The following is a 12374-nucleotide window of genomic DNA, read 5'->3' on the forward strand; positions in this document are numbered from 1 at the left end:
ATATAGGATTCCCAGGGAAACAGCTAATGCTTTGGGAAAAACACTGAAGAGTAAAGTGCCTATCCCAGTAAGTTGATAAAGCAGCTTCACAATATTCTTAGAACTGGCACCCTTGTTTTACTATTTGACTTGTGAACCTGTTAGAATTATTGGCTCATGTGTATGAATCCCCAGATAAACTGCCAATCTGAGAGGCTGTTGTGTGCTCTTAGGTAGAGTGTGGTAAGCCCAGATTGTCTGGGCATCAAAGACAGAAGGACTTCAAATGTGTTAGTAGAACTTTGGTGTTAAAGCAGTGGTGAGAATTCTAAGAGATTTCCAGTTGGTAGTAGGAGAATGAATGATTTTTATCTTGAGATAACTCAGAATACAATAATAATAGTTACCACTTTTAGAGCATCTACAATATACCTAGTATTGTGCTAATCATATTACATATATTATTTCATCTACTCTTTACACCAACTCTTCAAGGTAGGTGTTACTATCCAAGAGGTTGAGGACCTTGCCCAAGACACATGGATAGTCAGGAGAGGAGCCAAGATTTCAATCTGGAACTCCGTGTCTCCCTGACAGAGTATTTTTTTTTTTTTGCATTATACTTCATAATTAAGATGCATATTCAGGAAGATTTCCCAACTATAGAAGCTTGTGTGCTGTAGAATACAGTCAGTGAGTCTAGAAGGGGGTGGGCATGGGCATGAGCCTTCAAGATTAGGGACAGAGGCAGAGATGGCTCATAGATACAGGAGAGGCCAGTCAAAACTGTAGAAGAGGAATGTAGATTCCAAGGAGCCAGTTAAGGCATTGAGAAAAGCAGAATTCAGGAAGACATTGATAGAAGAATCAGCTGTCCTTATCAAAACATTGATAGAGTTCATAACATACGTCCAAACCTGTCTAAACACAAAGCCATCTTCCCACTAGCTAATTCCTTCCCTCCCTTTGCTTTCTTATAAATTTCATTTCATATACACTCTGTCACCTATGTTGCTTTAATTATTGGTCTGCTCATAACTTGTAAAAATGGAACAACAATAATTTATTAAGCTGTGGATGTATGACTTGCATATATTCTATATTTGAATAAAATTTATTTAAAAATAGAAGGGAAATATAACTGTATGGAGGTTGAAATAAGTCAAGGAAAGTTGTTATAGCCACTATTCCTTGTAGATTTGAACAGTTATCTAGCTAAAGGTTTTACCTGTATAAAAACAGCATAAAAAACTAGCATTCCAGCCCCAGCTCTGCCTTTAGAATAATTGCATGGTGTGGGCAAGCTGCCAGTCCTCTCTCAGCTTGAATTTTCTCATAGGTAGAGAAACAAATATCCCAAAGTCTCTATTAATGTTCAGTTTGGTAGAAGATAGAGCAGCTCTCATCCTCAAACTAATTCCACAACACATACTGAAATGGAATTGCAACTTTCCCCGACTACAAATTCTCCTTACCTGATATTTTAGAACTGAGCTGAACAAACACTTTTTGAAGAGGGCCACATAGTAAATATTTCAAGCTTTGTGGGCAATTACTCAACTCTGCCATTGTAGTGAAAGCAACCACAGATAATGTGTAAATGAATGAGCACACCTTTGTTACAATAAAACTTTGTTCATGTATGTGAGTATGTGCGGGGACACTGAGGCACAGCCACCTCCCTGTAAACGAGGTGGCATGGTGTACTCAACTTGAACCTAGTAAGGTGCTAGTACCAAAGGGAAGCTCACTAAATATCTGTGAAGGAAGGGAAGGAGAGAGGGAGGGGTTATCCCCATTTTATAGATGAAGAAATTCCACTATAAGCCACCAACGCCATGCGAGGTTGAGGAAGCCATTATCATTTTTCTAACGAGAATCTATAGGGACACAGTGTTCCATGAGAGGGTTATTGAATTTTGCTCCTGAAAAAAATTTTCTAATGTTCTTACACTCAGAGGAGGAGAAGAGTGCTGGTGGCCTCTGGTGGATCCCTGTATCCTGGGTCTCTGTGATGCAAAGTGTCGTTGGCCTGCTGTGTTATATGTAGCTGCTGTTTCCATGAGTTCAGAATCATATGCTTTGTGCTTTTCCTCTCCTTTCACTTGCCGCTTTTTGATTCTGAGTTCTGATGTGGCAGGTGGGAGTGGGGAAGGGAAAGGTAAGAATAGACTTTTGCATATCAGGCAGGAACTCAGACACTGAGCCTCTTGCAGCTGGCTTGCTGATGGCATCTTGACATGGGCCAGGTTTTAAGGATGGGAAATTTGGGCTGTTTCTTCAGGTGAAACAATATACTTCTCTGCACTGTAACATAGGAGGAATGTTGGATTTTTAGGGAGTCTTAAAAACTTGAGATGTTATTAAATTGATTAACCAACAAATCTGTAAAATCTCACAAAAGCCATGCACTTAATTGAGAGCTGGATTGCAGTTTGCAGTCTACTGCACTAATTCATTAATTTTGTTTCACAGACTAAAAATTCTACTATGCAAATGTATGCAAATCATACAGGGAAAGAGTGTTCTTAGTCAAGTCTGCACCAATGCCTGTTTTTGTTGTTATTGTTGGTTTTTGATTTGTTTCACTGGAGTTATGTCATAAGGTTGGAAAGTGAGATAATAAATACACCTTTGATATTTGAAACTGTGTATCAATTTCCTGAAGGGTGACTAGGGGGGCTTTTCCTTTGACAAATGCTACAGTGATTAGTGTGTCTTTTTTTCCTTCTTTTACGTGCCTAAAACAGAATGAAGAAGATGAGCAACATTTACGAGTCAGCTGCCAACACGCTGGGAATCTTCAACAGCCCCTGCCTGACCAAAGTGGAGCTGCGTGTGGCATGCAAAGGCATTTCCGACAGAGATGCCCTTTCCAAACCAGACCCCTGTGTCATCCTCAAGATGCAGTCTCACGGGCAGTGGTTTGAGGTAAGCATGTCCGCATGGACAGAAGCATGGCAGGATGGCTGGTTCTAAGTGTTTTGACATTTCCTGTCTTCGGGTGGTTTATCTTGATGAGATGGAAAATTCAAGAAATGAATATGATCATGTTTCCATTTGTATCATGATGTTTTGCTGTGGCTATTTTGAGGCTGTGGATATTTTGAAATTTGCCTGTAATTCATGAGCCTAAGACTTCTGGGGAGTTTTCTTTTTTCAATTAACAAGAAATATTCACAGAATGCTCTTTGTCCCATGCCCAGTTGTTGGCAAAGGATAGGCAACAAGGGGGTGAGGCACAGACATTAATCTAGACCCCAGGCTGGTCTGGGGTGAGAAAGCTGATGCTCCAGAAATTGAGTCTAGAGATAAAGTCTTGTGGCCAAGACAGAGTTCGGATTAGGCTCACTTAGAATTCTGGGAATGGTAGCTCTGAGGGGACATGTTTTCTGGGGTTGGAAGAGAAGTGACTACTCAGATGGAATGAGTATAGTAGACAAGAGTCCTTTCCAGGGGTTCTGGATTGAGAGAGGGAACCAGGAGGACATGTATGAGCAGGTCAGTCCTGTTTAATCCCTGGCCAGTAGTCTGCAGTGGAGCCGGCTCTGATCCTGGGAGCTGGGCTGGAGGACCTACTATTCAGGGAAGTTGGCCAGAACTGAGGAGTAGGGACCAAGACTGAAGGCCAGTTCTTTGACCAAGCCCCATATAGGGTAGTGGTGGAAGAGCTAACACAGGACAATTCACAGCTTTGTGAAGAAACGTAGGTTCTGGAGAATGTTTTAGATCCAAGAGAGCCATGTGGGACCCAAACAGTGCTAATGGAACCCAGCCCTCAGGGCTACAGGAGTGACTCATTCCAAGCCCGATGGGTCAGTGGGACTGAGTTGGATGTGATGCCTTGGTCTGAGTTGGCTGGGGACTGGAAAAAGATGAATCCTGCTTGTGGAGATCATGAGTATATTCAGCAGTAAGAATATTAGGGTGGCAGAAATGGGAGGAAGGAGACGAAGGCCTACCAGCCCAGTTTTAACTGGCTTTGGAAGGTAGTCAAACCACATTCAAACATCCCCAAAAATGCATGTGTAGAATATGCACTCAGAATGTTTCCTAGCGCACACTCCTTGCTATGTTTGTGCATGGCCGCTCACTGGGCAGTGGTGTAAATAGAATGGTATCACTGTGAATCATTCTCCAAAGAGCTTGGGCTCCCAAATTGTCAAGAGCTAACTTAGCTTTTTCTTTTTTTTAAAAGTTTATTCTGGGAAGGTTTTACTCATTTTTGTGCCTGTGAAACTCAAACCGATCATGGACCCAGTGGAAAAAAGCTCTAGGAAAAACAATGGGGATCTTTGTATCAACTATGCTACATTTGACCAGCAGGTTCTCTAACTGATGCTCATGCAGATTTGGTGGTACCTGGGGAAGGGCAGGGAGGCCTGCCTTACAGGGGCTACATCATGCAATACTTATTTTTTGGAGTAAGAACTTAAAACAATATGAGCTAAACTTTATTGAATATGCATCAAGTGCCAGGCTCTGTTCTAAGTGCTTTATGTGAAATAACTAATTTAATCTTTGCAACAATTTTATGAGATATTATCTGCATTTCACAAATGAGGAAACTGAGAGACAGAAAGATTAAGGATTTGGCCAAAAGCAGCCAGGTTGTAAGTGGAAAATCTAATATTTAAACCCAGGCAATTGAGCTCTAGAACCTGAGATATTTATTGTTATTTTATACTTATGGTGCACACAGATGTTGGTCTTTGGTGGTTTGAATTCTGCCATTGGGTATTGTTTGTTTATTTAAAAGTAGAAAAATTGGATGAAGACTGGTTTTTAAGTTTTTGTTTGTTTGTTTGTTTTTTGCTTTTAGGTGTGCCTTTTAAATTAAGCAGTGTTAAAGATCTAGTCTGAGGTGAATAGGAGAATAGGGAGAAAAAGAGAGTATAGCAGAGGAAGCAGTTGTTGTCCTTTCAAGGGAACCAAGTACTCAGTGGGTAAGGAATTTAAAACCAAGCAAAGCAGAGCAAGTATAGACCTGTTTTGGATCTCGTGGGACCAACTCTTCAGGCCTTCAATACTTCCATCTGTTTACAAATTGCTGGCAGGTGCTCCTCTAAGGGACAGTCGTCCACTCTATAGTAGGAAGAAGGCTCAAAAGACATGAAAGGCAGCATATTTACTTGTAAGTATATATGTAATTTCAGCCACCTCTCTGAAAGAGAGGTTTGATAGCGGTTGGTGAGCAGATGAAATTCAGGTAAGGAGGCAACATGCATGGGGAATGAATGACAGATGGGCAGATTGGGGGTCTTAATTTAACTTCAGACCCATCCAAGGTTTATATCGTAAACTAAAACAGTATTCATGGGTGTCTTAATATATATTTTTTCTTCTAAATTTTCTTATTAACTTTTTTGGTAGATCTTTTTAAAACTTTTTATTTGACAAAACTAATGGAATGCCTACATTATAAAAAAGTCACTCTTTGAAAATTAGAGGAAAGAATCCATCTTCTAATGCTTCCTTTACATAATTCAACTATTATTTTATATATTTCTTTTCATTCTTTTCCTTATAGCATACATATTCTTATATGATTCTCATCATGTATGTAAAATTTTCTTTCCTGATTTTATTGCCTAGTACTATATACTTTTTTTCATATTGACACAATATTGAAAATTGTAATTTATAAAAATGCGTAATAGCCCATTAAATAGATTTAAGTAATCATTTTCTATTTTTTTCTCTTTGAAATCGCTTCAAATATACTCTATTTTAAGGAATACTGTAATGAACTTCTTTGTACATATGGCTTTTCCCTTCTTTTTGGATGAGTTCCTAGAAGAGATTCTGTTAATGTAGAACTGGTGATACAAAGGATGGGACGCTTTTGAGGCTTTTGATACATATTGCCAAATTGCTTTTCCAAAGTGCTCTATTACAGTGTTACCCAAAGTGTGGTCTGCACACAACTAGCAGCCCACACACTTTGTCACCAGTGTATAGTGAGATAAGGAGCTATGCCACAATGTAAATTGATTCACTGCTTCCTTTAGCACTTCATCTAGAAAGTCTCACTCTTTATAACCAATGATATCAGCTTAATTTCCAGCATGCTTGTCCTATGGTTCATTTATATTCTCGTACTTTGAGAAGCACTTCTCTAACAAATTCTACTCTCTTAACAATATGCAGTTAGGATATAATGCCAGATAGCTAATAGAAATAATTTAATTCAGGTAACTAGCAATAAGGGAGTTAAAAATACTGAGAAACTAAACAGAGCTGTGAGAGAACCCAGAGATTCACCACAGGAAGCTACTACTTTGCTTAGGGCTGGAGCAGTAATGTGCTGGAGTTACCTTGTATAGTCTCCTGAGAACAGTTTGTTAAATAAATATACAGCAAGATAGGCTGTATTTACACCATGGACACTGGCAAACATTTCAAATCAGGACTTCTTCTCTTCCCCTCTCCCCCTCTAAGAGAGCCAGTTGTTAAAAATTTACCAGCACACCAGTGGGCAAGGAGGACAAAAGGAGTAGATAGTAGTACTAGAACCAAGCAGCTGGGTCACCTAACAGAAGTTGGATCCATGGAAGAAGGGCCTATCTGGTAAGAAGCAGAAAAATAGAGGAGATGCAGATGGTGCTGGAAATGCTTCCTAGAAGGGAGGTGGGGTTACCCTGGCATCTCCCTTCCATTGCTCTCATCAGTACCTTCCATTGGGCAAACCTTGCTGGAAGCCAGTTGACAAGGTTTACAGAGAGAGGATATAGAATGCATTTGAGAGCAAAGAGGTGAATGACCAACATATGAACCTTCTAACAACTCACGATAACTTGGAAAATCATTCAGTCATCATCAAGTAGTGCATATTTATTTTGTGCCAACTCCCACTTTTCTATAAAAGTTCAATGAATGGTCTCTATTCCACACCTATGGTAGAAATGAGAAGCACCTGACAGCCTATTTAAATCATTTAGCTCTGCTATTACATTTAGTGAAGGTTAGCAAGCATGAACAGTGCACATGAACAAGATTTATTGATGTGTGCATTTTTCTGTTTCCACCCACTGGAAAATGTCTGGATTTCCAAAGAGGTTTCTATATACAGAATTATAGAATCAAATGAAAGCCTTACATAAGAGAATTCATGCTGGCTGTGTCAGTTTCCAGGGTGTTTTCTTTATGGGGAATCTGGCAATTGGCTAAGTGAAGAAAAAAATAGCAAACCCAGAGACTAAACTGATATGCATAATGAAGAGATTGTTGAGGGGTATCAGGGTGAGAGAGAGAAAAGCAAGGTGAGCCTATCTTTCAGGGAGAATTTTATTTTTTTATTTTATTTATTTATTTTTTTTTTTTTGAGACAGAGTCTCGCTTTCTTGCCCAGGCTAGAGTGAGTGCCGTGGCGTCATCCTAGCTCACAGCAACCTCAATCTCCTGGGCTCAAGCGATCCTCCTGCCTCAGCCTCCCGAGTAGCTGGGACTACAGGCACGAGCCACCATGCCCGGCTGATTTTTATATTATATATATTAGTTGGCCAATTAATTTCTTTCTATTTTTATGGTAGAGACGGGGTCTCGCTCAGGCTGGTTTTGAACTCCTGACCTTGAGCAATCCGCCCGCCTCGGCCTCCCAGAGTGCTAGGATTACAGGCGTGAGCCACCGCGCCCGGCCCAGGGAGAATTTTAAAGTTTAGCAAAAGAGAGTCTCTATCTAGATAAGCACTCTCCAACAGAATTCCCAACGATTATGAAAATGTTCTGTGTCTGCACTGTCCAATAAAATAGACACTAGTCACATGTGGCTATTTAGCACTTGAAAGGTAGCTATTGTAGCTGAAGAATCACATTTTGGATTATTTAATTTTAATTAATATTATTTAATTTTAATTATTTAATTATTAATTAAATAATTATTATTTAATTTTAATTAATTTAAATGTAAACCTAAGTAGCCAGTGTGATTCCAGAAGCATCTTTGGTATGCTAGAGAATTTGGCTAGGGTGGAGAGGAAAAGAAAAAGGGTTTGTAAAAATGCTATGACAGGTGGGTGTGTTGGCGTGAGTCTGTAGTCCTAGCTACTTGGGAGGCTGAGGCAAGAGGATTGCTTGAGCCTGGGAGTTCAAGGCCAGCCTGGACAACATAGTGAGACCCTGTCTCTTAAAAAAGAAATTACCATGGACAATTAATTTTATAGCTTAAATTTTTGGGGGGAGATGTAACTAGAAATTAACATTTCTTTTTTGTTACGTGTGATTGCTGGACTGTACTTCTTCTAATGGAATTCCAGCAGAGAAAGGGCCCTGTGATACTTGGTTTATAGCTCAGATTATTCCTGTAATAGTCACAACTACCTTCAGTTGGGCTTCCCACATGAAGGGGAAATATTTGTTCTTTTGATTGGCTATAATTTGTTAATAAGGGAAGAAAACATTTGACCTCTAAAGTAAGTCATAAAAATGTAAGCCTGATTTTTAGACTCAATAAGACCTATAAGCTGATCTTCTGTTGCTGTTAACGTTATTAAGGGTCAATGGGAATGAATTGCTATGTCTTTGAAATATTGGAAATCAGTTGTTCTGAAATGCAGAAAAGATTGTTGCTTTTGTCAGACCAGCAGTGTTTGGGATATATGTCTAAGGATTGAGAATTCAGAGAAGGTGGTTGTGTTTCCTTCCAGAATTTCAAAATCGGATGGTGTTTTTACTGGGGGAAAACTTTCAGTAAATCTTTAGTAATGGCCATGATTTTTACTGATAGAAAAGTGGGAAGAGAAAATTTACAACTTGGAAATACATTCCAAACTGAGAGTTTTAGACTTAGCATTTCAATTCCCTAGTTTAGGACCATACTCATTTTTTAAAAATCCCTTTACACTCACCCTTGGCATATAATGATGACAATGTTTGGTGACAGTTAAGTGTAATGATAATTTAGAATGTTCTTCATCTTCCACTGAGGAGTAGAAATAATTTCCTCCTGTCTTTTGGTGAGTACTGATGTGCTCCTTAACTTCTGGAACTGAACATCATAACCAAGTGGAATAAATGAACAGTTCTCATAGGTTCAAAAGGCAAGGACCCTTGTGAACTAAAGACTTCTATTCAATTCACTGGAGCACATGCTTTATTCCTGGGCATGGCTGGATATTTTCCATGAAGCAGAGCCAAGCTCATGATTGTGTGGCCCTTGGCAGAGAGCCTATGAGTGACAGCATACTTGTCCTCATTGGGAAAACCGATTGGTTTTCCAAACGTCTAAGATGTTGCTCTATACACCATTAATTCCATTTTCCCATTTAATGTTAATATATAATTATTGGGCTCCTTCATAAGAAGCTCTCAGTAATTCTGAGAACTAATTACCCTTGGATCGATTCCATATGAAAACATGTTATGATGAATCATGGGTCTTGGTGAATTGTTGGTAATAATTGTTAGCAATAATCAGTGTGGTTCTATCTAACATCACATATCAGTGGATTCTAATATAAGATTATTGCTTATAATATTAATAATAATATATCTATATAACACTTTATATTCACAAAGTCCATCTAATTACGTTATGGCATTTGTTGCTGGTAATAGCCCTGTGAAAAAGAAACACAGGTTTTGTACCCCAGCATGTATTGAGGATTATTAAAAAGATGTGGCTTGTGTTCTCAAAGACCTTAGTGTCCAGTAGAACTCACTCCACCTTAGAGACAGAGGGCTGGAGTCTTAGACAGTCACGTGACCTTGAGAAAGAGGGCTCAAAACAATGTCTTAATTCCTTTCCCTAAGTGTACAGTGAATAGACCATCTCAAGGGTGCCTAGGCTATCTTTCTACAGTTAGGGCTACAAATCAATCACTCTTCCATTCCTCCACTATTCTTTACTTTCTCTTTTTCCTCCCCACCCTCATCTACCCAGACATAGGGTTTGGTTGCCATATGATCTAGCGTTCCTGTTAGCAGCACAGAAAAGGAAATGTGTGCCCATGATGGTGAGCTTGTCTACTCCCAAAGAAGTGGGTTGTGAACTTTCGAAGCAAATTTTTTCTTGGCTAGAGAGTTCGTGGAAGAGCTCTATGAAACAAGTCTTGCCCATGCTTGGGACAGTAGTGGGGCATCACCCTTTTGTATATTGGGCCCTGAGGATAAAGCTCAAAACAGCAGCTTCACCTGTACTTAAGATACTCAATTTCCCATTGCTCCAAAGTCTAGAACTTTTATGAAAATGGGATAGGCAATATGAACATTTAGTTGGTGACAAAGTAGCTATCAAAATGTGTTGGTATCAGTTATGTATTCATTAGTCATTTTACATATATTCTATCCTTATAACTACTCTGCAATATAGGCTTTACTAACCAGAAAAGGAAACTGAGGCTTAGGCAGAATTAATAAATTGCCCAGGGTCATACAACTAGCAAATAGTAAAGCTGGAATCTGGTTGATTCCAAAACTCATGCTCTTTCTATTTTATTAAAGGTTGCAAACTTGAAGCTGGTGGCCTCTCTGTAGCCTGCAGACATATTTTGTGTGGTCTTACATTATTCTAACAAGTCTTGTAATAGTTGCCAAAACTTAAAGATAAGACTTTTCATAAAACCTCAGATTTCTGGTTTCTTTTGAGTAATCTTATGGCAACAATGAGCTGTGATAATTAGCAGCTTCCCTCCTTAACAGAATTATGAGGTTTTTCCTTGTGCTTCCTGCTAGTCAGGCTGCTTCACTCACTTCCCTACCTAAGTGGGCCCAGAGGTATTTGAGTTTAGACTACACTTCTGCACCCCTTTGGCTAGGTCTCTGAAACACAGTTAACCTCCCAGTTGTGGACACAAACAGAGCTAAAAAATGAAAATTAAGTCAATTAAAATATTCCCTCTGGATATCACAGACAAGCTCCTTTCTCAAAAGATTTTCTGTTCACACTTTGTTGACTTGCAACGTTTCAGTGGCTAACACCTAGCATGACAGATGATAAAAAAAAACAAAAAACACTACCCTTTTCTTCAGTTGTTCACAAAGTTTTCCACTGTGGATTTGCATCAGACTCCCATTTGGGAAAACTTTGATGTTGCTCTCTACCTCCCCCTTAACACATCCTTAATAAGAATAGTTTCTTTTCTTAAAAAAAAGAAAAAAGAAAAAAAGTTGATTTTGGTGACATGAGAAATCTTACCCTGAGTATTGAATAGAAAAGAAAACAAAATGAAGTATTAGAGCCAGAAAATATTACCTCCCTGTTGCCTAATGTCATGTGTCTGAGACCAGACGCTGGTGGTCCCAGCATGTTCAATCTGTAAATGATGCACTTGCACATGGGAAAAGATTACTGGGCTGCATAATATGTGACTAATTGGCTTCCTTATAATTAAAATCTCAAAATTGTCAACATCATAATGTCTGAGAGCAGAATCACAGGAGATGGAAAATTTTGGCTACAAATGAGAAAAATGTATTTGAATCGAAATGTATGTTGGCTCTTAATTATCTTGTATATCTTGAAGATAATTTCATCAGCCTGAGGAATAATGTCTGGCCTCCTGCTGCGAGGAAAGCACCATGACATTGGCCTTACTGCCTCCTTGGCCTGGAACTGGCAAGCTACCTTCTGGACATTCAGAATGAGCACTGGTCACCAAGAGTTTTCATAATGTACCTCGAATCCTATGCTGGTCATTTGAATGATGGAATTACAGGTTGGGGAAAGAGTTGAGGGTGAGGGGGCATCTATACTTACAAGCCCTCGGCCTCTAGTTTGAACCACCTTCAACATCTCAAAGGAGGTGTCTTTGGTACATTTTCTGGGTAACTTTTTCATGTTTCACTAGACTTACTATTGGTAATCATCTCTTAAGGAAAACCTGCTTTCTTTACTATTTCAATTTTATCTTTTTTATTAATAATAATGAAGATTTATTTATAATACCTTAAATATATTGATAGTACTTATACGATCTATCAGGTACTCACCTGAGTATATGTATTATCATATTTGATTATCAAAATAACCCTACAAATTGGGAATTCATATATGTTTTGTTTTTTCCATCTTTATTGAGGTATAATTGATAAATAAAAATCACATAGTATAGAGGCACATAAGAGTTAAATAATTTGCTCAAGGGTCACGCGAGTAGTAAGTGAAGGAGCTATGACAAATTGGACCCAGACTGTTTCACTCCAGAAACTGTGCTCCCCCTATCCTTCACTGCTCTCCTCTGAGAATAATGGGTACCATTCATGGAATGTTTGCTGGGTGCCATGTGCTAAGTCTTTACATCATGCATATTCATTTAATCCTCATGGCAGTGTTACAAGATAGTGACTGTGATTACCCATTTTACAGGTAGGAAAACCGACACTCACATAGAACAAGTACATGTCGATGGTCACAAGACTAGTGAGAAGTGGTATTAGGATTTGAGCTCAGATCTTTG

The 12374-nt window shown here is 39.0% G+C and overlaps 1 protein-coding gene across 2 annotated transcripts in view; it reads left to right on the forward strand.

Annotated features, from left to right (window-relative positions):
• Positions 1-12374, forward strand: part of CPNE4 (copine 4) — a 448003-nt gene that overhangs the window by 96696 nt on the left and 338933 nt on the right. For both annotated transcript variants that reach the window (XM_012766878.2, XM_076005366.1), the window contains exon 2: positions 2730-2910. In XM_012766878.2, coding sequence (XP_012622332.2) covers positions 2730-2910 — 181 coding nt within the window. The remainder of the gene's footprint in view (positions 1-2729; positions 2911-12374) is intronic.

This window comes from Microcebus murinus, chromosome 1 (assembly GCF_040939455.1).
Source record: "Microcebus murinus isolate Inina chromosome 1, M.murinus_Inina_mat1.0, whole genome shotgun sequence".
NCBI lineage: Eukaryota > Metazoa > Chordata > Mammalia > Primates > Cheirogaleidae > Microcebus > Microcebus murinus.